A 27021-nucleotide genomic window follows, 5' to 3' on the forward strand; every position below is an offset into this window, starting at 1 on the left:
ATAGTTTTATTGACTTCATTTCACTGGTGAATGATTTGATTTCTCTCTAGAGAAACGTCAGGTTGGGCTTACAAAAAACCCAGAACTAAATGGAATTCAAGTAATTGAACTGATGTCGGTCAATTAGATATAATAAATACAATCTTAATATATAAATAATCTCTAAGCACTACAGGAATGCAGCCCTCTAGACAAACTCTTTGGTCCTTTAAAAACCTGCTGTATGTAAAATGTTGTGTGCTATAGCTTAGAAAATAAGTAACTGTGACTCTGAATGACAACATAATGATGTTTGTTTCCAACATTAGGACTGTTTTCCTAAAGAAGTTAAATCTGCTTCATGATTCTCTTCCATATGGGCTCCTTTATTTCATTTTTCACACCAAGAAAGCTCTCGCCATTCAAACTTCCTTGCCAGTTCACTGTGTGAATGCTGTAGCCTATTTTATATCCAGCAAGCAAGAGCAAGGTGCTTATTTTCTCAAATATATATATATATTTATTGCTAAAAATTGCTACTTCTGGAACACGCATTGGGCTAGGCAACTGTTCAAGAGCTATGAGAGGAATAGAGAGAGGATGGAGAGAGAGAGGCCAGTGGCCAGAGCAGATGCATGAATTGCACAAGAAGGGAACAGTGAAAACAGAGACGTGTAAATTAGGCCTTGAGATATAAGCTGTTTTTAATTCTCTCTGTCCCAGCTTTGATGCACCTGTACTGACCTCGCCTTCTGGATGATAGCGGGGTGAACAGACAATGGCTCGGGTGGTTGATGTCCTTGATGATATTTTTCGCTTTCCTGTGACATCGGGTGCTGTATGTGTCTTAGAGGGCGGGTAGTTGCACCCGGTAATGCGTTCGGCAGACCGCACCACCCCCTGTGGTTGTGGGCGGTGCAGTTTCCGTACCAGGCGGTGATACAGCCCGACAGGATGCTCTCAATTGTGCATCTGTAAAAGTTTGTGAGGGTTTTAGGTGCTAAGCCGAATTTCTTCAGCCTCCTGAGGTTGAAGAGGCTCTGTTGTGCCTTCTTCACCACACTGTCTGCGTGTGTGGACCATTTCAGTTTGTTCGGTGATGTGTACGCCAAGGAACTTGAATCTTTCCACCTTCTCCACTGCGGTCCCGTCGATGTGGATAGGGGGGTTCACCCTCTGCTGTTTCCTGAAGTCCACGATCATCTCCTTTGTTTTGTTGATGTTGAATGAGAGGTTATTTTCCTGGCACCACACTCCCAGAGCCCTCACCGCCTCCCTGTAGGCAGTCTCGTCATTGTTGGTAATCAAGCCTACTACTGTTGTGTCGTCTGCAAACTTGATGATTTGAGTTGGAGGCGTGCTTGGCCACGCAGTCATGGGTGAACAGGGAGTACAGGAGGAGGCTGAGCACGTACCCTTGTGGGGCCCCAGTGTTGAGGATCAGCGAAGTGGAGATGTTGTTTCCTACCTTCACCACCTGGGGGCGGCCCGTCAGGAAGTCCAGGACCCAATTGCACAGGGCAGGGTTCAGACCCAGGGCCTCGAGCTTAATGATGAGCTTGGAGGGTACTATGGTGTTGAATGCTGAGCTATAGTCAATGAACAGCATTCTTACATAGGTATTCCTCTTGTCCAGATGGGATAGGGCAGTGTGCAGTGTGATGGCGATTGCATCGTCTGTGGATCTATTGGGGCGGTAAGCAAATTGAAGTGGGTCTAGGGTGACAGGTAAGGTAGAGGTGATATGATCTTTGACTAGATCCTTGACAAGTCATGATGACAGAGGTGAGTGCTACAGGGCGATAGTCATTTAGTTCAGTTACCTTTGCTTTCTTGGGTACAGGAACAATGGTGGCCATCTTGAAGCGTGTGGGAACAGCAGACTGGGAAAGGGAGAGATAGAATATGCCCATAAATACACAAGCCAGCTGGTCTGCGCATGCTCTGAGGACGCGGCTAGGGATGTCGTCTGGGCCGGCAGGCTTGCGGTGGTTAACATGCTTAAATGTCTTAATCACGTCGGCCATGGAGAAGGAGAGGCCACAGTCCTTGGTAGTGGGCCTCGTCAGTGGCACTGTGTTATCCTCAAAGTGGGCGAAGAAGGTGTTTAGCTTGTCTGGAAGCGAGACGTTGGTGTCGGCGACGTGGCTGGTTTTCCTTTTGTAGTCCGTGATTGTCTGCCACATACGTCTCGTGTCTGAGCCGTTGAATTGCGACTCCAATTTGTCTCTATACTGATGTTTTGCCAGTTTAATTGCCTTGCGGAGTGAGTAGCTACACTGTTTGTATTCTGCCATATTCCCATTCACCTTGCAATGGTTGAATACGGTTGTTCGCGCTTTCAGATTTGCGCGAATGCTGCCATCTATCCACGGTTTCTGGTTAGGGTAGGTTTTAATAGTCACAGTGGGCACAACATCACCTATACACTTCCTGATAAACTCAGTCACCGTTTCAGTGTATACGTCTAAATTATTTTCGGAAGCTACCCGGAACATATCCCAGTCCGCGTGATCAAAACAATCTTGAAGCGTGGATTCTGATTGGTCAGACCAGCGTTGAATAGTCCTTAGCACCGGTACTTCCTGTTTGAGTTTCTGCCTATTGGAAGGGAGAAGCAAAATGGAGTCGTGGTTAGATTTGCCGAAAGGAGGGCGGGGACGGCCTTATAACCATCCCGGAAGTTCGAATAGCAATGGTTGAGGATTTTAGCAGCGCGAGTACAACAGTATGAAAATGTATGCACTCACTAACTGTAAGTCGCTCTGGATAAGAGCGTCTGCTAAATGACTCAAATGTAAAAACATTTAAACAGTCGATATGTTGATAGAACTTCGGCAGTCTAGTCCTCAAATTTGCTTTGTTAAAATCCCCGGCTACAATAAATGCAGCCTCAGCCTTAATCATGAAACACACACCTCTGCCCTTTTGCTTCCCGGAGAGATATGTATTCCTGTCTGCGCAATGAACTGAGAACCCATCTGGCTGGACCGATTCCGACAGAATATCCCGAGAGAGACATTTTTCCGTGAAACAGAGTATGTTACAGGCCTTGATGTCTCTCTGGAAAGAAATCATTGCTCGTAGTTCGTCGAGCTTGTTAACCAGAGACTGAACATTAGCGAGTAGAATACTTGGAAGCGGTGGGTGGTGTGCGCGCCTCCTAAGTCGAACCAGCAGGCCGCTCCGAGCGCCTCTCCTCCGCCAGCGATGTTTTGGGTCAGCCGCTGGAATCAGTTCAGTTGCCCTGGGGAGAGCAAACAAAGGATGTGCTTCGGGAAAGTCGTATTCCTGGTCGTAATGCTGGTGAGTTACCGCCGCTCTGATATCCAATAGTTTTTCCTGGCTGTATGTAATGATGCAAAACCCTTTCTGAGCTAATAATGTAAAAAAATTATATATTAAAAAACAAAATACTGCAAAGTTTCCTAAGAGCTAGTCGCAAGGCCGCCATCTTCGTCGGTGCCAGTTGAGTATTAATCCACCATTCGTATGCTAGCGTATATATGTGTCAGTTTAATTAAATGTGCAATAAAAAAAGTATAGTGCCTAGGCCTATTTAAAGAAACCAATTTAGGCAACCAATTTAGATTTAATTTAGGCAAAAGATCACAAAGCAGGGAATCCCAGATTCCACCCTGAGCTTCTTTTTGGAAATGGCAAGTTCCCTTTCTCATCCATAAACACATATTAATACAAGTGTGCTCTTAAGCAGCTCACGTCATTACGATGGGGGTCTTTTCATTAGGAGGGATGTCTACCGTGCATCGCTAAAATAATGATTATAATCAGATTTCCTCAATATACAGTTGATGTCGGAAGTTTACATACACCTTAGTTAGCCAAATACATTTAAACTCAGTTTTTCACAATTCCTGACATTTAATCCTAGTAACAATTCCCAGTCTTAGGTCAGTTAGGATCACCACTTTATTTTAAGAATGTGAAATGTCAGAATAATAGTAGAGAGAATTATTTATTTTATCTTTTATTTCTTTCATCACATTCCCAGTGGGTCAGAAGTTTACATACACTCAATTAGTATTTGGTAGTATTGCCTTTAAATTGTTTAACTTGGGTCAAACATTTCGGGTAGCCTTCCACAAGCTTCCCACAATACATTGGGTGAATTTTGGCCCATTCCTCCTGACAGAGCTGGTGTAACTGAGTCAGGTTTGTAGGCCTCCTTGCTCGCACACGCTTTTTCAGTTCTGCCCACACATTTTCTATAGGATTGAGGTCAGGGCTTTGTGATGGCCACTCCAATACCTTGACTTTGTTGTCCTTAAGCCATTTTGCCACAACTTTGGAAGAATGCTTGGGGTCATTGTCCATTTGGAAGACCCACTTGCGACCAAGCTTTAACTTCCTGACTGATGTCTTGAGATGTTGCTTCAATACATCCACATAATTCTCCTTCCTCATGATGCCATCTATTTTGTGAAGTGCACCAGTCCCTCCTGCAGCAAAACACCCCCACAGCATGATGCTGCCACCCCATGCTTCACGGTTGGGATGGTGTTCTTCGGCTTGCAAGCGACTCCCTTTTTCCTCCAAACATAACAATGGTCATTATGCCCAAACAGTTCTATTTTTGTTTCATTAGACCAGAGGACATTTCTCCAAAAAGTCCTGTCTTTGTCCCCCATGTGCAGTTGCAAACAATGCAAATAGTCCGGTAGGCATGATTAGCTGTTCAGGAGTCTTATGGCTTAGGGGTAGAAGCTGTTAAGAAACCTTTTGGACCTAGACTTGGCGCTCCGTTACCGCTTGCCGCGCGGTAGCAGAGAGAACAGTTATGACTAGGGTGGCTGGAGTCTTTGACAATTTTTAGGGCCTTCCTCTGACACCGTCTGGTATAGAGGTCCTGGATGGCAGGAAGCTTGGCCCCAGTAATGTACTGGGCCGTACGCACTACCCTCTGTAGTGCCTTGTGGTCGGAGGCCGAGCAGTTGCCATACCAGGCGGTGATGCAACCAGTCAGGATGCTCTCAATGGTGCAGCTGTATAACTTTGAAGGGGAATAGGCTTTGTTGTGCCCTCTTCACGACTGTGTAGCTGTGTTTGGACCATGATAGTTTGTTGGTGATGTGGACACCAAGGAACTTGAAGCTCTCAACCTGTTCCACTACAGCCCTGTCGATGAGAATGGGGGCGTGCTCAGTCCTCTTTTTTTTCCTGTAGTCCACAATCATCTCCTTTGTCTTGATCACGTTGAGGGAGAGATTGTTATTCTGGCACCACACGGCCAGGTCTCTGACCTCCTCCCTATAGGCTGTCTCATCGTTTCTGGTGATCAGGCCTACCACTGTTGTGTTGTCGGCAAACTTAATGATGGTGTTGGAGTCGTGCCTGGCCATGCAGTCATGGGTGAACAGGGAGTACAGGAGGGGACTGAGCACGCACCCCTGAGGGGCCCCTGTGTTGAGTATCAGCGTGGAAGATGTGTTGTTACCTACCCTTACCATCTGGGGGCGGCCCATCAGGAAGTCCAGGATCCAGTTGCAGAGGGAGGTGTTTAGTCCCAGGGTCCATAGCTTAGTGATGAGCTTTGAGGGCACTATGGTGTTGAACGCTGAGCTGTAGTCAATGAATAGCATTCTCATGTAGGTGTTCGTTTTGTCCAGGTGGGAAAGGGCAGTGTGGAGTGCAATAGAGATTGCATCATCTATGGATCTGTTGGGGCGGTATGCAAATTGGAGCGGGTCTAGGGTTTCTGGGATAACGTACAAGTCCGGGCTCTGGCTGTGTTACTCAATGACATTCAGAGACTTGTCCCAAAGCCACTCCTGCGTTGTCTTGGCTGTGTTCTTTGGGTCGTTTTCCTGTTGGAAGGTGAACCTTTGCGCCAGTCTGAGGTTCTGAGCACTCTGGAGCAGGTTTTCATCAAGGACCTCTCTGTACTTTGCTCCGTTAATCTTTCCCTTGATCCTGACTAGTCTCCCAGTCCCTGCGGCTGAAAAACATCCACACAGCATGATGCTGCCACCTCCATGCTTCACCATAGTGATGGTGCCAGGTTACCTCCAGACGTGATGCTTGGCATTCAGGTCAAAGAGTTCAATCTTGGTTTCATCAGAGCAGAGAATCTTGTTTCTCATGGTCTGAGAGTCCTTTATGTGCCTTTTGGCAAACTCCAAGCGGGCTGTCATGTGCATTTTACTGAGGAGTGGCTCCCATCTCCACAGAGGAACTATGCATCTCTGTCAGAGTGACCATTGGGTTCTTTGTCACCTCCCTGACCAAGGCCCTTCTCCCCCAATTGCTCAGTTTGGCCGGGCAGCCAGCTCTGGGAAGAGTCTTGTTGGTTCCAAACTTTTTCCATTTAAGAATGATGGAGGCCACTGTGTTCTTGGGGACCTTTAATGCTGCAGAAATTGTTTGGTACCCTTCCCCAGATCTGTGCCTCGACACAATGATTTTTGCTCTGACTTGCACTGTCAACTGTGGGACCTTATATAGACATGTGTGTGCCTTTCCAAATTATGTCCAATCAATTGAATTTACCACAGGCGGACTCCAATCAAGTTGTAGAAACATCTCAAGGATGATCAATGGAAACAAGATGCACCTGAGCTCAATTTTGAGTCTCATAGCAAAGGTTCTGAATACTTATGTAAATAAGGTATTTCTGTTTTGAATGTTTAATACATTTGCAAACAATTTCTGCAGCATTAAAGGTCCCCAAGAACACAGTGGCCTCCATCATTCTTAAATGGAAAAAGTTTGGAACCAACAAGACTCTTCCCAGAGCTGGCCGCCCAGCCAAACTGAGCAATTGGGGGAGAAGGGCCTTGGTCAGGGAGGTGACATTTTTAAAAATCAGTTTTTGATTTGTCATTATGGGGTATTGTGTGTAGATTAATGAGGGAAAATTTTTTATTTAATACATTTTAGAATAAGGCTGTAACGTAACAAAATGTGGAAAAAGTCAAGAGGTCTGAATACTTTCCGAATGCACAGTCATTGGTGTAGCCTTTTTTCATCTGGACATGATGTTGAAATATCTTCACGTCTAGAATAAAACCCCCCAGGCTTCCGTCATAAACTCAATTGAATGAAAAAATTAAGGGGGCAGTTTGGAAAAACAAAGGTCCATTCAGAAGGTATCCTAAAGTAGCCTGTCTGGACTCCATCTTTAAATAAGAGAGGAGGGAAAAATTATATAACTGAAAAGAGCATAACACTTTTATTTTTTTATGTAAGCAAGTCATTATGATCAGCAAGTGCGAGGAATAACGACAGGTGCCAGTTTTGCATTTCTTTCCTCTCGTTAATGGAATGCAACTGAAGCAAACGTAGTTCGATTCTTTCTAAATAAAATATCTAGGTTGGATCCGTCCCAATGCCCACATGCATACACATCATTCAACATGCCCATAAGTTACCATGAAATTGAAACGTCTGGTGGGAGTCGTTGTGCTCTATTACCCAACTATTATGGATAGGCATACTGAGTCCCGTGTAGCTCATTTGGTAGAGCATGGCGTTTGCAATGCCAGGGTTGTGGGTTAGATTCCCACGGGGGGCCAGTATATAAAATAAAATGTATGCACCAACTGTAAGTCGCTCTGGACAAGAGTGTGTGCTAAATGACTAAAATGTAAAAAATGAGCAGTGAGCACATAAAGTGAATGAGAACATTGCTTCAGTATAACCTTTTAAAATCAAATAAGGTTAAACAGCACACACTGTGCTGATGTTGATTTGCTGTCCCTCCTGCATGTAGATATGGGGGCAAAGGGAATTTTTATTTCCTTCATGACTGCTGGCTGCAGATGTTTCGCGTTTAGATATTGCAGTTGCTGTGGTGCTGGGTTGGGAAATATTATTCTCAGTCATAATTTATATATTATGTACTGTATTTTCCCATAATTTGTTTGTAAGGGAGTATTGAGGTCATGGGACCTTTTAAAATAACTGTTCACCTTATTTTAGTGATGTGGAATGAATATCAGTAGAGAGTCAAGGATATAGAAAGAATCTCCTTTATGATGCTCATACCATAGAGATACATATTGTGGCTCATACAATAAATATAAAACGTTTTAATCTTGCAATGTGCTTTTCTCAAATTGGCAAGGCAAAGATTTTGGCCCTGAGAGTCACGCTTAAATAACATTCTCACCACTTTCAGATATCAAACAGATATTGATGAGTAAAATCAATAATTCAACATACTGTATTAGCATTACACATATTGTAAGACACATCCGAGAAAATGTTTGCTTTATTTGCTAATTCCATGGCAGTTATAGTTCTTTTAAAAGTGATAATCAAGATCATTGAGTTACTTTTGGCCCGCCTGCATGCATTGGTTTCATCCAATTAAATGAGGAACACCGCTATAAGTGCTTGTCAGTCACCACATACCCTGGGCTCCTCTGTATGTTAAGTATGGACTGTCTGAAGGTATTATCTTTTTCTCCTTCTGAATATGACAGTGACTACCATAATGTTATTTAAAGCTCTGATAGGCAAGACCACCCTGTCATGCACAGCACAAGAGGTGTCACAAATTGATGAAATCAGATAAGCTCCAATGAATGAAAATTATATGCAAATATTATGGGGTGAGAAAAGGTACACCTCCTACAGTAACCTGACTGACAAGTCAGCCATGGTTGATACACTAACAGGTTGCTCTGTGGCTCAGTGCTGGAAAGGGTCCACATTGATAGATGGACTGAGAAACTGATCAACATCAGTGTTAGTCAACATCAGTTGACCAAACTAACTTTAATGTGCATGGACTTTGTACACAGATCAAGAGATATGGTTTGTATTGATTCAGATTTATTTGGCATTGTTAGGTTCTGAACAGAGTAAAAACTCAAATGGACGACTAGGAAAAGCTCAAACCAAGTTTATTCACCCAATGGGTCATACAGCTGCAAAGGCAAATAATATCTATTGATCTGTGTACAAAATCCATGCACATTAAAGTTATTTTGGTCAACTGATGTTGACTAACACTGACGTTGATCAGTTTCTCAGTCCATCTGTCAATGTGGACACTTTCCAGCACCGAGCCGCAGAGCAACCTTGTGCTCTGTCCCTTCACACAAGCATATATATTTATTACCTCCTACTAGGCAGGGTCAACATCTTACACAACTTCTAGACAGCCAATACATCTCTTTTGCTAGACAGGAACTTAATTGGTTCATCTCAATGGTGTAGTCATGGCCCTGCCTGATGCTAGAACCTTCGTGGGCGTGGAAGTGTATGCGTGTGAGATAGGACTGTAGTACATTTACATTACATTTTAGTCATTTAGCAGACGCTCTTATCCAGAGCGACTTACAGTTAGTGAGTGCATTCATTATTATTATTTATTTTTTCATACTGGCCCCCCGTGGGAAACGAACCCACAACCCTGGCGTTGCAAACGCCATGCTCTACCAACTGAGCTACATCCCTGCCGGCCATTCCCTCCCCTACCCTGGACGACGCTGGGCCAATTGTGCGCCGCCCCATGGGTCTCCCGGTCGCGGCAGGCTACAACAGAGCCTGGATTCGGGAGTACTGTTTCAATTATGATTAACTTCTAAACTATACTGCTATCGCTAAATGCACAGAGCATAAAAATATCAAAATGTATTTCTCCACCAAGCCAGCCCCGCCTGGGCCCAATGGCTCCTTACAGTCTACATTACAACCATTGTTTAGGATGACGTGAAAATCTATGCATGACACCAAAGAACCATTGGGCCTAAACGAAACCAACCTAGTGGAGAAACACACCTCCATACTTCTATACATTTACTCTGTGCATTTAACAATAGCAGTACAACTTAGAAGCCAATCATAATAGAAACAGTTTGGCATGACAATGCACCACTACATGAACCAGAAACCATATATAAATAGAAACATAATGTCTCTTAGAAATTGCAACTCCCAAACATTCCAATCCATGTTTACTTTTCACAAAAATCTCTTTCAAATAGTAAATATCCTCAACAGGTTTTATAAAATGCACAGTGGTTGCATTTCATCTGCTACTACAGAACACTTACTTAGCAATATAAAAATCATAAAACAAACAAGAAAAGCGCCATGTGTCAGACAGCATGAAAGCCATTATACACACACTCTTTCACACAAACACCTCTAAAAAAATGTAAAAACAGTAACACTCAATTATCATGATAATCATTTAAAAGATATTAATCAAAACAAAAATGAGGGAACAAACATGATGCCCAAAACTAATTGCTGTTGTTCTTAGTCCAGATAAGACACAGGTGTATGACAGATGGGTTTAACAACGGCTTACATCTTTTGGTTAGTAGGTCAGTCATTCCAAGCGTGATGTGTGCCTTGAACATCCTAACACAACCCAAAAATGGCAAATGCTGAACAATCAGTGGGACATCTCAGCTCACCTGTTAAAAATCCTGCAAGAAATTCCTCACCCGTCTTTCTCACATTCTAAAAACACTCCAAACTCATGATCTAAATTTCACACCCAACCTCAAACCAACAAAAACCCTTGACCAAATTCTAATTCTTTAAAATCCCTCTCTGATTCTTCGTCCCCTCCCCAATCCCTTTACAGAAAACCCCTCCTTCCCCATTCTGAATTATCTCATGCTGCGGCCCGCTGCCTCTTTCTCCTCCTCCTCCGGGTGGCTGCTCTGCTGATGGGCCTTCAGGTTGCTCTCTCGGCCAAAGCTCTTGCCACAGGTAGGGCAGGCGTAACGCCCCTTGGTGTGTGCCCGGTTCTTGTGGGCTTCTAGCTGCTCGGCACGGGCAAAGCTCTCCTCACACTCCTCGCAGGGGTGGGCCTTACGTGGGGTGTGCTTTTCCTTCTTGTGGGCGCGGAGCTGGGCCAGGGCATGGAACGTGAGCTCACACTCAGGGCAGGGGTGCTGCTTGGGTGGAGCGGGAGCCGCCTTGGGTTTCTTCTCCTCTGCTGGGACTTCACTGTCGTCTTCTCTGGCCTCCTCGCCTGCTGTTGCTTTAGGACGACCCCGTCTGCCGCCGGCTGCTGCTTTCCCCTTGGTCTCAGCCGGAGCTGCTGCAGCCTCCTCTGCATTGTTTCCAGTCTCAGCCTCCTCTGTCCCCTCTTCCTTCTTCTTCCTCCTCTTCCCTTTCTTCTCTCCGACCGCTGTGTCCTCTGCTTTAATGGGCCGTCCGCGCTTCTTGGCTGGCGAGGCGCCGCCGTTGCAGTGCTGGTCACCGGCGTGGTTCTCCTGGTGCATTATTAGCTCAGACTCCGTTTCGAAGCCCCGGTTGCACTTCCCACAGCGGTGCGTCTTGGTAGGGTCATCTGGCTCTTCCACCTCTGCCTCTGGACGGGGGTGCTGGGCCAGGCGGTGGGTACGAAGGAGGGCAGGGCTGCGGAAGGTCTCACTGCAGTCCTTACATACAAACTGCCTCTCTGGACAGACCTGTCTCCTGTGGGTCGTCAGCTCAGAGAAGGTGCGGAAGCTCTCCTGGCAGTGGGGACACTTGAAGGGCTTGTCCTCCTTGTTGTGTGAGCCCTGGTGCTGGGTCAGCTCCTCCGAGGACGGAAAGGTCCGGTCACACACATAACAGGTGAACAGAGTATCTCCCTGCTGGAGCTGCTGCTTGTACTCCTCGCGATGGCTCTTCTTCATGTGCCTCTCCTTGGCTTTGGAGTTACAGAATGTGATGAAGCACTGGAAACACTGCAGGTTCTCATGCTGGTATGGTTGTATGGTGGGTGGGGGCGGTGCTTTGAAGGAGGAAATGGGTTTGTAGGGTTCCGCTGGTTTCTCAGTGGTCAGTTCTGCAGGGGGATCCGGTGGCCCCTTCCCCATCACTATCTCCTCTATATTCAGTATGTCTGAGTCCATCGTGGGAGAGTGGATGTCCTCAAACCGCTTCCAGTACAGTACAGTACAGTACAGTACAGTACAGTACAGTACAGTACAGTACAGTACAGTGAAGTGAATGTGGAAGTTGTGGTGGGCCCCTCTGGCCCCTCTCCCAGAGGTTTCTTCTCACTTCATCTGTTGACTTGACCTCAAGCCGAATTCCTCGCTTCTCCCTAGTTCCGCAGCTAGCCTGCGTTATTAGAAACTGAAACCAGACTGTTGCCCTTTGCCTCCTCCTTAGTAACATTGATATTCAACAATAACATGTTTGAACAGAATATTAACTTTCTGCACTTCCCATTGTCTCACTCAGTAACTTTCCATACACCAAGTTCCTATCCACCCTTCGTTGACCCCAACATATACATTCCTTATACATGTAAAGTAATCAATAAGTTCTAGTGTGGTAACATGAATAAGTATATTTCAAGCTAGAATCCAACAGCATGAAAAAGTAATTGAGCACACAGGCTACATGAAAGGCAAATGTCTTTCAAAGTGTCCCATTCAGACTAATTTAAAGTGCTACTTCATTCCAAAATCAGTGTGTCAGATGTTTCTTCTTTCTTCAAATGTTATCAAATGTCAACATGAGTCAGCTTTCCCATTCATTTGGGGTTGATCTGTAACTGCAATGTAACAGATGGCATGGGAGGTGGACTCATCTCAGCATCGGACCACTTTAAATATTGGAAAATGTCTGAGTTAGTTGGGAGGCTGTCCTAATTTGGACACCGTAGGGGTGGAAGGGGCAAGTGAAAGGTACACTTCCTGATTATGTGGTAGTTATGTGATTAATATCGAATGCCGATTGCAGATATCAGAGAGGATTAAACGCCAAATGCTATCAAATAGTGAGCCACCAACTAAAAAGTGAACATTGTAGCAAATGCATTCCATGACATTTACAAATAGAACTTGGCTTCTATGATATACTGTATCTGGAATGTACTGTATCTGGAATGACATGGCTCTATAAATACGGTGGATATTTTATGTCAATTTCCCTTACTTGAAATGGAAACAATATGTGGATCTCCCTGTTGACCCTAGTAGAGACACAGATTGATTGCTCTGTCCCTTCAACTTTTCAGAGCCACTACTGTATATGACATACTTATGTCTCGGAGGGGAAATGTTGGAAAAAGGTTGTCAATGTTAACAGTTCCATCTTGACTGGCATTTACCTTTATCGCTGGTGAGGGGGACTTTTAACACGCTGAGGTCAAATGCAATTATCTGGGATGGTCAGTCAGTATGAATAGACTGGAGTGAGGCTCTTGGAGTTGTAGTTGATGACATGGCCCACATGCAACCATGCAATTTAACTGACATGATTGTGTGGCATCACAACATTGGCGTAGGCCATTCACTGCATCACCTGCTATGGTGGGAACAGATGTTAGACATAAATAGCTTTGCAAATCTCTTTAAAATATGTTCCTCAAGAGACATGGTTTCAAGATTTGTTAAGGAAACGTGCTCTTATTAGGGTGGATGAGCAATGACTAATGAAACATAATTGTTGTATCTCTTCTCTACATCTGGTCATTTTTGGTGGTAAAATATGAAAGTTCAGCACCACTGAGGCATGTAGATAATTTTTTAAGGTCTTCAGAAAAGGTGTTCTGTCTTCGAAAAGATGAGAGATGAGTTTTGAAAGATAATCCATACATTTTATACCAGTGACAATCTAAGAAGGTTAAGCGCTCCTTTGGTCTGAAGAATAAAAGCTTAACTGAATAATGTAATACCACTGTGAAATGAGAAAGTCTTATCAGACATAAGTGTTACATTGACAACCACTTGATATAATATAATAAGAACATGTATTTATACCCTTTGGTTATCATGAGAGATGTACAGTAACTAGATTCCACAAGCGGTGATTATTACCTTAAAGGTTAATAACTATGTCAACATTAAAGGAGAAGTTACATTTTTTTACAACCAAATCTCAATTATTTTCTAAACAGCAAAGCTCTAAGTATAGTGATGCAGGTCAATCGATGTTGTACACATATCAAATTGCATATAAAGTTAGGAATGACACAATTTCATGTGTACAACATCTAAAGATCTGCATCACTATACTGAGAGCTTTGCCATTTCTAAAAGGACATCTTTGGGTGTTTTTGGAGCCTTTGTTAATGTATTTCAGGGCCCCCATACTTTTTTTATTAAAAAAAAATTATTTCACCTTTATTTATCCAGGTAAGCCAGTTGAGAACAAGTTCTCATTTACAACTGCGACCTGGCCAAGATAAAGCAAAGCAGTGCGATAAAAACAACAACAACACAGAGTTACATATGGAATAAACAAAACGTACAGTCAATAACACAATAGAAAATCTATATACAGTGTGTGCAAATGTAGTAAGTTATGGAGGTAAGGCAATAAATAGGCCATAGTGCAAAATAATTAAATTTAGTAGTAACACTGGAGTAATAGATGTGCAGAAGATGATGTACAAATAGAGATACTGGGGTGCAAATGAGCAAAATAAATAACAATGTAAATAACAATATGGGGATGAGGTAGTTGGGTGGGCTAATTACAGATGGGCTGTGTACAGGTGCAGTGATCGGTAAGCTGCTCTGACAACTGATGCTTAAAGTTAGTGAGAGAGATAAGTGTCTCCAGCTTCAGAGATTTTTGCAGTTCGTTCCAGTCATTTGCAGCAGACAACTGGAAGGAATGGTGGCCAAAGGAGGTGTTGGCTTTGGGGATGACCAGTGAGATATACCTGCTGGAGCGCAGACTACGGGTGGGTGTTGCTATGGTGACCAATGATCTAAGATAAGGCAGGCATTTGCCTAGAAGTGATTTATAGATGACCTGGAGCCAGTGGGTTTGTCGACAAATATTTAGTGAGGGCCAGCCAACGAGAGCGTACAGGTCACAATGGTGGTGATTGACAGAGTCAAAAGCCTTGGCCAGGTCGATGAAGACGGCTGCACAGTACTGTCTTTTATCAGTTGCGGTTATTATATTGTTTAAGACCTTGAGCGTGGCTGTGCACCTATGACCAGCTCGGAAACCAGATTGCATAGCGGAGAAGGCACGGTGGGATTCTAAATTGTCACGCTGGTTGAGTACAGGATTGGACCAAGGTGCAGCGTGGTATGCGTACATGTTCGTTTATTGAATAAACACCGAACAAAACAACAAAAGCAACGTAACGTGAAGTTCTAAAGGCTAACATCAAACAAGCCAAACACACAGAAACAAGATCCCACAACATAGGTAGGCAACATGGCTGCCTCTGATCCCCAATCAGAGACAACGATTGACAGCTGCCTCTGATTGGGAACCACACCCGGCCAACATAGATCTACAATATCTAGATCTATGTTCGTTTATTGAATAAACACCGAACAAAACAACAAAAGCAACGTAACGTGAAGTTCTAAAGGGTAAGGGTAGGTAACAACACATCTGCCACACTGATCCTCAACACGGGGGCCCCTCAGGGGTGCGTGCTCAGTCCCCTCCTGTACTCTCTGTTCACCCATGACTGCATGGCCAGGCACGACTCCAACACCATCATTAAGTTTGCCGACGACACAACAGTGGTAGGCCTGATCACCGACAACGATGAGACAGCCTATAGGGAGGAGGTCAGAGATCTGGCCGTGTGGTGCCAGGACAACAACCTCTCCCTCAACGTGACCAAGACAAAGGAGATGATTGTGGACTACAGGAAAAAAAAGAGGACTGAGCACGCCCCCATTCTCATCGACGGGGCTGTAGTGGAACAGGTTGAGAGCTTCAAGTTCCTTGGTGTCCACATCACCAACGAACTATCATGGTCCAAACACACCAAGACAGTCGTGAAGAGGGCACGACAAAGCCTATTCCCCCTCAGGAGACTAAAAAGATTTGGCATGGGTCCTCAGATCCTCAAAAAATTCTACAGCTGCACCATCGAGAGCATCCTGACTGGTTGCATCACCGCCTGGTATGGCAACTGCTTGGCCTCTGACCGCAAGGCACTACAGAGGGTAGTGCGTACGGCCCAGTACATCACTGGGGCAAAGCTCCCTGCCATCCAGGACCTCTATACCAGGCGGTGTCAGAGGAAGGCCCTCAAAATTGTCAAAGACTCCAGTCACCCTAGTCATAGACTGTTCTCTCTGCTACCGCACGGCAAGCGGTACCGGAGTGCCAAGTCTAGGTCCAAAAGACTTCTCAACAGCTTCTACCCCCAAGCCATAAGACTCCTGAACAGCTAATCATGGCTACCCGGACTATTTGCACTGCCCCCCCACCCCATCCTTTTTACGCTGCTGCTACTCTGTTAAGTATTTATGCATAGTCACTTTAACTCTACCCACATGTACATATTACCTCAACTACCTCAACTAGCCGGTGCCCCCGCACACTGACTATGCAACGGTACCCCCCTGTATATATAGCCTCCCTACTGTCACTTTATTCTATTGTATATATAGCCTCCCTACTGTCACTTTATTTTTTACTTCTGCTCTTTTTTTCTCAACACTTTTTTGTTGTTGTTTTATTCTTACTTTTTTGTTTTAAATAAATGCACTGTTGGTTAAGGGCTGTAAGTAAGCATTTCACTGTAATGTCTGCACCTGTTGTATTCGGCGCATGTGACCAATAAAATTTGATTTGATTTGATTTGATTTGATTTAACGTGAAGTTCTAAAGGCTAACATCAAACAAGCCAAACACACAGAAACAAGATCCCACAACATAGGTAGGCAACATGGCTGCCTCTGATCCCCAATCAGAGACAACGATTGACAGCTGCCTCTGATTGGGAACCACACCCGGCCAACATAGATCTACAATATCTAGATCTTACACATAGAAATTCAAACCCTGACCAAACCCACTAAAGAAAACCGGGCTCTCAAGGCCATGGCGTGACAGAAATGGTTGGTGATCTGTTTGTTAACTTGGCTTTCAAATACTTTCGAAGGGCAGGATGCATATAGGTCTGTAACAGTTTGGATCTAGAGTGTCACCCCCTTTGAAGAGGGGGATGACCGCGGCAGCTTTCCAATCTCTGGGGATCTCAGACGATACGAAAGAGAGGTTGCACAGGCTAGTAATAGGGGTTGCGACAATTTCAGCAGCTAATTCTAATAAGAAAGGGTCCAGATTGTCTAGCCCAGCTGATTTGTAGGGGTCCAGATTTAGCAGCTCTGTCAGGACATCAGCTATCTGAATTTGGGTGAAGGAGAAGCGGGGGGTCGGCATGGGCAAGTGGCAGCGGAGGGTGTAGAGCTGGTGGCGGGGGTAGGGGTAGCCAGGTGGAAAACATGGCCAGCCGTAGCAAAATGCTTATTGAAATTCTCGATTATCGTAGATGTATTGGTGGTAACAGTGTTTCCTAGCCTCAGTGCAGTGGGTAGCTGGGAGGAGGTGCTCTTATTCTCCTTGGACTTTACAGTGTCCCAAAACGTTTTGGAGTTAGTGCTACAGGATGCAAATTTCTATTTGAAAAAGCTAGCCTTTGCTTTCCTAACTGATTGTGTATATTGGTTCCTGACTTCCCTGAAAATGTGCATATCGCAGGGGCTGTTCGATGCAAATGCAGTACGCTACAGAATGTTTTTGTGCTGGTCAAGTGCAGTCAAGTCTGGGGTGAACCAGGGGCTATATCTGTTCTTAGTTCTGAATATTTTGAATGGGGCATGCTTATTGAAGTTGGAGAGGAAAGCACTTTTGAAGAACATCCAGGCATCCTCTACTGACGGAATGAGATCGATATCCATCCAGGATACCCGGGCTAGGTCAATTAGAAAGGCCTGCTTGCTGAAGTGTTTTAAGGAGCGTTTGACAAAGATGAGGGGTGGTTGTTTGACAGCAGAACCATTACGGACGCAGGCAATGAGGCAGTGATCGCTGAGATCCTGGTTGAAGACAGCGGAAGTGTATTTAGAGGGTAAATTAGTCCGAATGTAATCTATGAGGGTGCCCATGTTTATGGATTTAAGGTTGTCCCTGGTAGGTTCCTTGATAATTTGTGTGAGATTGAGGGCATCTAGTTTAGAGGTTTGAGGGCATCTAGTTTGTAGGATGGCCGGGGTGTTAAGCATATCCCAGTTTAGGTCACCAAGCAGTACGAACTCTGAGGATAGATGGGGGGCAAGCAATTCACATATGGTGTCCAGGGCACAACTGGGGGCTGAGGGGGGTCTGTAGCAAGCGGCAACAGTGAGAGACTTATTTCTGGAAAAGTGGATTTTTAGAAGTAGAAGCTCAAACTGTTTGGGCACAGACCTGGATAGTATGATAGAACTCTGCAGGCTATCTCTACAGTAGATTGCAACTCCGCCCCCTTTGGCAGTTCTATCTAGACGGAAAATGTTGTAGTTCGGGATGGAAATGTCTGAATTTTTGGCAACCTTCCTAAGCCAAAATTCAGACACTGCTAGAACCTCAGGGTTGGCAGAGTGTGGTAACGCAGTTAATAACTCAAACTTGGGGAGGAGGCTTCTAATCTTAACATGCAAGAAACCAAGGCTTTTACGTTTACAGAAATCAACAAATGATAGCGCATGGGGGGTAGGAGTGATACTGGGGTCTACAGGGCCTGTGTTAACCTCGACATCACCAGAGGAACAGAGGAGGAATAGAATAAGGATACGGCTAAAGGCTTTAAGAACTGGTCTTCTAGTGCGTTGGGTACAGAGAATAAAAGGGGCAGATTTCCGGGCGTTGTAGAATAGATTCAGGGAATTATGTACAGACAAGGATATGGAAGGATATGAGTACAGTGGAGGTACACCTAAGCATTGGGTAACTATGAAAGAGATAGCATCACTGGAGGTACCGATTGAGCCTTTCTCCGCGTGTATGGGGGTGGGACAAAGGAGCTCTCTGAGGCTGGTTGAGCGGGACTGGGGGCTCTACAGTGAAATTGTATAATAAGAACTAACCCAAAACAGCAATAGGATAGGCATATTGACATGGGAGAGAGGCATAACGCAATCACAGGTGTTATTCGAGAGGGCTAAGACAACAACTGGTAATGGCGACGAAAGTTTGGGCTGAGGCTAAACAGATACACAGGATGGGGTACCGTGTAAAGGAACAGTCTAGCAGGCATTAGCTGTGTAGCTGAGTGATCATAAGGTCCAGTGAACAGCAATAAGTAAGTCCGGGAGCAGTTCATAGGCTGCTACAGCACAGGCGAGCAGGAGGCACGGCTGTTGATTGCGCGTGCTAGCAGGCCGGGGCTAGCAGATGGACCTTCGTGGTCGTCGCAACGGGAAGCCTGTTGAAACCACATCAGATGATTACGTCAGCAGACCAGTCGTGATGGATCGGCGGGGCTCTGTGTCGACACTAGGAGGTCCCATCTGGTTGACAGAGAGGTAGATAGCCGGGAGATGGGCCTGGCTCGAGGCTAGCTCAAGGCTAACTGGTACGTCAGGACAGTGGTGATTAGCCAACAACAGCCATTCGGTTGCAGCTAGCTAGTTGCAATGGTCCGATGTTAAGGTCCAGTGATTCAGTGATTCCGGCAGAAAATCCGATATGCTCTGGGTCGATAGCACGCTGTGCAGACTGGCCGATAATTGTCCAGGCTAGAGCTGGCTGGTAGGTAGTGCAGGCCACGGACAGTGGTGAAGACCTAGTTAGCTGGCTAGCTGGCTAGTTTCAGCCGTAGGTTCTTGATAAAAATTAAGAAATAATAGAGTCCGTTCCACATTAGGTGAGGCGGGTTGCAGGAAAGTATATTGAGTTAAAGGATGGAAAGTGAGATATAAATATATATGAAAAAAAAAGAAAAACTAAACAAAAAAATTGCTATTTACACGAGAACAGAATACACGACCGCACTACTATGCCATCTTGGATCATACTGCAGTACAAGTACGAGAAAGTGATTTGCTGTTTGGGGTAAGTGTTTTGTGAAATCACAAAAAAAGGTGTCTGGATCCTTCTATAACATGCCATTTACATCAAAAGTAGAGAATTAGATTTAAAAACAAAAAAAATGGATCCTTGAAGCTATTTATAAACTAAAGCAATATGACATCATCCTACATAGCAGCTGGGCAATTTCCTGCTTACAGAAATCGACCACAGCAGAATTCAAATTTGCCAAGACTGCCATTGGCTCTTCCCAATGTACCCACACCTCTATGGAAGGCACAAATTGGGAAGTGACAAGTTGCAGTCTTGGCATATTTTATTTCTGTTGTTGGTGTCTCTAAACACAAAGTTACCCCACTGTGTACCTTCAATGTAAAGTAATACCCAAGGATACTGGGTTGTTTGCCAGTGAGATGATTCCCTCTTATCTAAAGCTTCTATCCAGCTGTAAGGATGAGGAATACCTATTTGTCTAAGAACACACATGGATGGAATATGGGGAAAAATGCACCAAATTATTTTTAAATCTTCAGCATAGGAATGCTACCAAAAATAATTTACTGAAACTGGTTACAAATGACGGAGTCACCCATGATTCACCAAATTATATTATGAAGGAGGAAACAAAGTACTTTAAGCATATGTTTTTGTTTCAGTCGCCTCCATCTCCTCTAACTGAAGCTAATTGTAGAGAGCCATACAGAAAGGCTCATGTGAAGGTGAAATTACAGAGGAGGAACTTCTGGATGCAATTAAAGTCTTTAAGTCCGAGAAAACTTTAGGGTTGGATGGCATACCAGTCGAGGTATACTAAACATTTTATGATATACTCAGAGGACCGTTATTTGCATATTTTAACCACTCCTATGTAAATGGTAGATTATCAGACACTCAAGAAGAAGGTCTGATTTCATTATTACTGAAAAAGGATACAAGTGGAAAATACAAAGATCCAGTCCATTAAAAAAATTGGAGCCCCCTTACACTTCAGTGTTGTGATGCAAAAATTCAAGCAAAATGTATAGCTCATAGAATTAAAAAGGTTTTGTTGGACATTGTTCATTCTAATCAGACAGGTTTTTTACATGGAAGATACATTGGAAATAATATAAGGCAAGTACTGGAAACAATAGAACACTATGAAAAATCTGGGAAACCAGGCCTGCTATTCATAGCAGACTTCGAAAAGGCATTTGATAAAGTACGACTGGGGTTTATATATAAATGCCTGGAGCATTTCAATTTTGGAGAATCTCTTATAAAATGGGTTAAAATCATGTATAGTAACCCTAGGTGTAAAATAGTCAATAATGGCTATTTTTCAGAAAGTTTTAAACTGTCAAGAGGAGTGAAACAAGGTTGTCCACTATCGGCATATCTATTTATTATGGCCATCGAGATGTTACCTATTAAAATCAGATCCAACAATAATATCAAAGGATTAGAAATTCAGGGCTTAAAAACAAAGGTGTCATTGTACGCTGATGATTCATGTTTTCTTTTAAATCCACAACTTGAATCCCTCCACAGCCTCATAAAGGATCTAGATACTGTCACGATCGTCTTCAAAAGGAGTAGTAGACCAAGGCGCAGCGTGTGAAAGAAACATGACTTTATTTAATTAAAGTACTAACAAACAAACAAAACACGACTCGTGAAGTCCAACGGTTAACATACCGACACGGAACAAAAACCCACAACCCCAAGGTGAAAACACACAGTTTAAATATGGCTCCCAATCAGAGATAACGAGCCGACAGCTGACACTCGTTACCTCCGATTGGGAGTCACTCAAATCAAACATAGACATCGACAACCTAGACACCCAACATAGAAAATGAACCCATAGAATGCACACACCCTGGCTCAACATAATGAGTCCCAGAGCCAGGGTGTGACAGATACATTGTCTAACCTCTCTGGATTACAACCAAATTATGATAAATGTACTACATTATGTATTGGATCACAAAAAAATTCAAAATTTACATTACCATGTAGTTTACCGATAACATGGTCTGATGGTGATGTGGATATACTCAGAATACATATCCCAAATGAAATAAATGATCTCACTCCAATACATTTGAATAGAAAGTTCCATTTTATTTGGAACGGCAAGCCAGACAAAATTAAATGGGCCTATTTATATAATGAATATGAATTCGGAGGACAGAAATGATTATATATTAAAGCATTAGACCTATCACTAAAAGCTTCAGTCATACAAAAGTTATACTTAAATCCGAACTGCTTCTCTAGCAAAGTAGTAAGATTGTCTCACCCAATGTTCAAGAATGGCCTTTTTCCCTTTATTCAGATTACAACCTCACACTTTCAGTTATTTGAAAAGGCAATAATGTCCCAAATATCATTATTTCTAAAACAAGCCATAGAAAGTTGGTTGCAATTTCAATTGAATCTTCCAGAAACGACAGAACAAATAATGCAACAAATATTGAGGTTAAACTCAGATATACTAATTGATAGAAAACCATTTTTTGGACAAAATGTTTAAAAAAGGTATAATCTTCGTAAATGATATAATCGGTAGGACTGGTGGAGTTATGTCGCACATGCAGCTAACAAAAACATATGGAAATGTCTGCTCTACCCAAAATTACAACCAAATAATTGCAGCATTACAGCAAAAATGGAAGAGGAAAGTGGAAGGGGCAAAAGGTAAGGAACTTACTGTCGGCCTTGCATTAAAAAACATAATTGGTTAAAGAAAACTGTGATAAATAACAAAGTATACCAGTTTCATTTAAGGACCGAAGGATTGAAAGCCATCCCATATACAGTGGGGAGAACAAGTATTTGATACACTGCCGATTTTGCAGGTTTTCCTACTTACAAAGCATGTAGAGGTCTGTAATTTTTATCATAGGTAAACTTCAACTGTGAGAGACGGAATCTAAAACAAAAATCCAGAAAATCACATTGTATGATTTTTAAGTAATTAATTTGCATTTTATTGCATGACATAAGTATTTGATACATTAGAAAAGCAGAACTTAATATTTGGTACAGAAACCTTTGTTTGCAATTACAGAGATCATACGTTTCCTGTAGGTCTTGACCAGGTTTGCACACACTGCAGCAGGGATTTTGGCCCACTCCTCCATACAGACCTTCTCCAGATCATTCAGGTTTCGGGGCTGTTGCTGGGCAATACGGACTTTCAGCTCCCTCCAAAGATCTTCTATTGGGTTCAGGTCTGGAGACTGGCTAGGCCACTCCAGGACCTTGAGATGCTTCTTACGGAGCTACTCCTTAGTTGCCCTGGCTGTGTGTTTCGGGTCGTTGTCATGCTGGAAGACCCAGCCACGACCCATCTTCAATGATCTTACTGAGGGAAGGAGGTTGTTGGCCAAGATCTCGTTATACATGGCCCCTTCCATCCTCCCCTCAATACGGTGCAGTCGTCCTGTCCACTTTGCAGAAAAGCATCCCCAAAGAATGATTTTTCCACCTCCATGCTTCACGGTTGGGATGGTGTTCTTGGGGTTGTACTCATCCTTCTTCTTCCTCCAAACACAGCGAGTGGAGTTTAGACCAAAAAGCTCTATTTTTGTCTCATCAGACCACATGACCTTCTCCCATTCCTCCTCTGGATCATCCAGATGGTCATTGGCAAACTTCAGACGGGCCTGGACATGCGCTGGCTTGAGCAGGGGGACCTTGCGTGCGCTGCAGGATTTTAATCCATGACGGCGTAGTGTGTTACTAATGGTTTTCTTTGAGACTGTGGTCCCAGCTCTCTTCAGGTCATTGACCAGGTCCTGCCGTGTAGTTCTGGGCTGATCCCTCACCTTCCTCATGATCATTGATGCCCCACGAGGTGAGATCTTGCATGGAGCCCCAGACCGAGGGTGATTGACCGTCATCTTGAACTTCTTCCATTTTCTAATAATTGCGCCAACAGTTGTTGCCTTCTCACCAAGCTGCTTGCCTATTGTCCTGTAGCCCATCCCAGCCTTGTGCAGGTCTACAATTTTAACCCTGATGTCCTTACACAACGCTCTGGTCTTGGCCATTGTGGAGAGGTTGGAGTCTGTTTGATTGAGTGTGTGGACAGGTGCCTTTTATACAGGTAATGAGTTCAAACAGGTGCAGTTAATACAGGTAATGAGTTGAGAACAGGAGGGCTTCTTAAAGAAAAACTAACAGGTCTGTGAGAGCCGGAATTCTTACTGGTTGGTAGGTGATCAAATACTTATGTCATGCAATAAAATGCAAATTAATTACTTAAAATTCATACAATGTGATTTTCTGGATTTTGTTTTAGATTCCGTCTCTCACAGTTGAAGTGTACCTATGATAAAAAATTACAGACCTCTACATGCTTTGTAAGTAGGAAAACCTGCAAAATCCGCAGTGTATCAAATACTTGTTCTCCCCACTGTATATATATATATATATATATATATATATATACAGTGGGGGAAAAAGTATTTAGTCAGCCACCAATTGTGCAAGTTCTCCCAATTAAAAAGATGAGAGAGGCCTGTAATTTTCATCATAGGTACACGTCAACTATGACAGACAAAATGAGAAAAAAAACATAAGAAAATCACATTGTAGGATTTTTAATGAATTTATTTGCAAATTTTGGTGGAAAATAAGTATTTGGTCAATAACAAAAGTTTCTCAATTCTTTGTGATATACCCTTTGTTGGCAATGACACAGGTCAAACGTTTTCTGTAAGTCTTCACAAGGTTTTCACACACTGTTGCTGGTATTTTGGCCCATTCCTCCATGCAGATCTCCTCTAGAGCAGTGATGTTTTGGGGCTGTCGCTGGGCAACACAGACTTTCAACTCCCTCCAAAGATTTTCTATGGGGTTGAGATCTGGAGACTGGCTAGGCCACTCCAGGACCTTGAAATGCTTCTTACGAAGCCACTCCTTCGTTGCCCGGGCGGTGTGTTTGGGATCATTGTCATGCTGAAAGACCCAGCCACGTTTCATCTTCAATGCCCTTGCTGATGGAAGGAGGTTTTCACTCAAAATCTCACGATACATGGCCCCATTCATTCTTTCCTTTACACGGATCAGTCGTCCTGGTCCCTTTGCAGAAAAACAGCCCCAAAGCATGATGTTTACACCCCCATGCTTCACAGTAGGTATGGTGTTCTTTGGATGCAACTCAGCATTCTTTGTCCTCCAAACACGACGAGTTGAGTTTTTACCAAAAAGTTCTATTTTGGTTTCATCTGACCATATGACATTCTCCCAATCCTCTTCTGGATCATCCAAATGCACTCTAGCAAACTTCAGACGGGCCTGGACATGTACTGGCTTAAGCAGGGGGACACATCTGGCACTGCAGGATTTGAGTCCCTGGCGGCGTAGTGTGTTACTGATGGTAGGCTTTGTTACTTTGGTCCCAGCTCTCTGCAGGTCATTCACTAGGTCCCCCCGTGTGGTTCTGGGATTTTTGCTCACCGTTCTTGTGATCATTTTGACCCCACGGGGTGAGATCTTGCGTGGAGCCCCAGATCGAGGGAGATTATCAGTGGTCTTGTATGTCTTCCATTTCCTAATAATTGCTCCCACAGTTGATTTCTTCAAACCAAGCTGCTTACCTATTGCAGATTCAGTCTTCCCAGCCTGGTGCAGGTCTACAATTTTGTTTCTGGTGTCCTTTGACAGCTCTTTGGTCTTGGCCATAGTGGAGTTTGGAGTGTGACTGTTTGAGGTTGTGGACAGGTGTCTTTTATACTGATAACAAGTTCAAACAGGTGCCATTAATATAGGTAACGAGTGGAGGACAGAGGAGCCTCTTAAAGAAGAAGTTACAGGTCTGTGAGAGCCAGAAATCTTGCTTGTTTGTAGGTGACCAAATACTTATTTTCCACCATAATTTGCAAATAAATTCATAAAAAATCCTCCAATGTGATTTTCTGGAAAAAAAATTCTCAATTTGTCTGTCATAGTTGACGTGTACCTATGATGAAAATTACAGGCCTCTCTCAACTTTTTAAGTGGGAGAACTTGCACAATTGGTGGCTGACTAAATACTTTTTCCCCACTTTATATATGAGAGACAAAAAACATATGGGGGATTGGAAGTGATGCAGACAATTACATTGATGGAAGTTACAATCTATCTGCAATATTAAAGCTGATCTACCCACAAAAAAAAAAAACATACAGTAGATTCTCCATTGGATACCAAGCAGTTAGCCTTGCTAATGCTACCTAGCTGTAACGCTCCATTAATCCATTGAAACTGTGGGATGGGGAACGAGCATTCATCAGATCAGCCATTGGCAAGGGGTTGACCAAGTGCCACGGAACTTCCAGGGGTGATGCTAATTCATCCTGTCAATAACTACCTGAGACATCCATTTTACCAAATTATCATTGTCTGGGAAACCCTGTTCTATAGCATCAAGTAATGACAGAAGAGAAGCTGCTTGTATCTAATTATATGACAAGTTGACTAAGAAATAGCCTACCAAATGTTAGAATTTATAAGCAGAGAAATATCTAAATGAGGCTTAAAACTTTCAGAGTTTGGGAAACCCTGCTCTAGAATACTAAATAAAGCCTTGCTCACTGGAATAATGTCATAAATCGATAGAATGAATGCATCATCAACAATCTAGTTGACATCTGTAAAGTTTAATTTCTACTTCTCTCACAGAGCGAAGACGTTTAGGGACCGGGGAGATTTCCGGTGCTACATTTCCTAATGACATCAGTTTGTTGATTTGTTTTAAGGAAATGAAAAGCTGTGAAAACGATCCACCATGTTTCTCAAAGTATTTCAATTAGTCTTGGATGCATATTTTACGTGGTTAAAAGTCAAATACTGTCAGATTGGGTGTTGCTTGAATTTCTTTCGGTTTTAGGCTACACACAATTTTTTATTAATAAGTGCGCATTCGCATTTCCTCAAGATGAATGAATTCATATTTTTTCACTCCTGTTCCCGAGACAAAATGTATATTTGGTTTATCATTTTACTGCAAGAAACTCTTAGTTCTGCAGGAGTTATTATAATAGCTACATTTGAGGCCTACAGTCAGTGTACAGACATCAGTCACTATTCAACCATTACTTTTCCCATCTGAACTTCAAAGGTGAAAATATGCTAAATTGAGCCTGCACAGACTGCAAAAAACAACAGTAAACAGGATAAGATGTTTACATTCCACAGTATCTCGTCTAAGATCAGCAGATCCAAGGCATCTTCTTCGGGTTTCTCAAAACTAGGATAGGAGCTTATTTCAAATAAAATAAAATGTTATTGGCCACATGCGCCGAATACAACAGGGGCAGACATTACAGTGAAATGCTTACTTATAGCCCTTAACCAACAGT

General features: G+C 43.4%; 2 protein-coding genes across 2 annotated transcripts in view; one reads left to right on the top strand and one right to left on the bottom strand.

The window, feature by feature from the left end:
* The window catches only part of LOC311104822 (relaxin receptor 1-like), a gene marked incomplete at both ends in the record, with an annotated part of 142641 nt that overhangs the window by 5783 nt on the left and 109837 nt on the right, over positions 1–27021 (top strand). The gene's annotated exons all lie outside the window — the stretch shown is intronic.
* On the bottom strand, positions 9304–11835 carry LOC311104894 (uncharacterized protein). The gene has a single exon (XM_084146860.1). The coding sequence runs from the start codon at positions 11805–11807 to the stop codon at positions 10569–10571; it is 1239 nt and encodes a 412-aa protein (XP_084002986.1). The 5' UTR covers positions 11808–11835; the 3' UTR covers positions 9304–10568.

This window comes from Coregonus lavaretus (assembly GCF_964263955.1).
Source record: "Coregonus lavaretus genome assembly, chromosome: 29".
In the NCBI taxonomy this organism is placed as follows: domain Eukaryota; kingdom Metazoa; phylum Chordata; class Actinopteri; order Salmoniformes; family Salmonidae; genus Coregonus; species Coregonus lavaretus.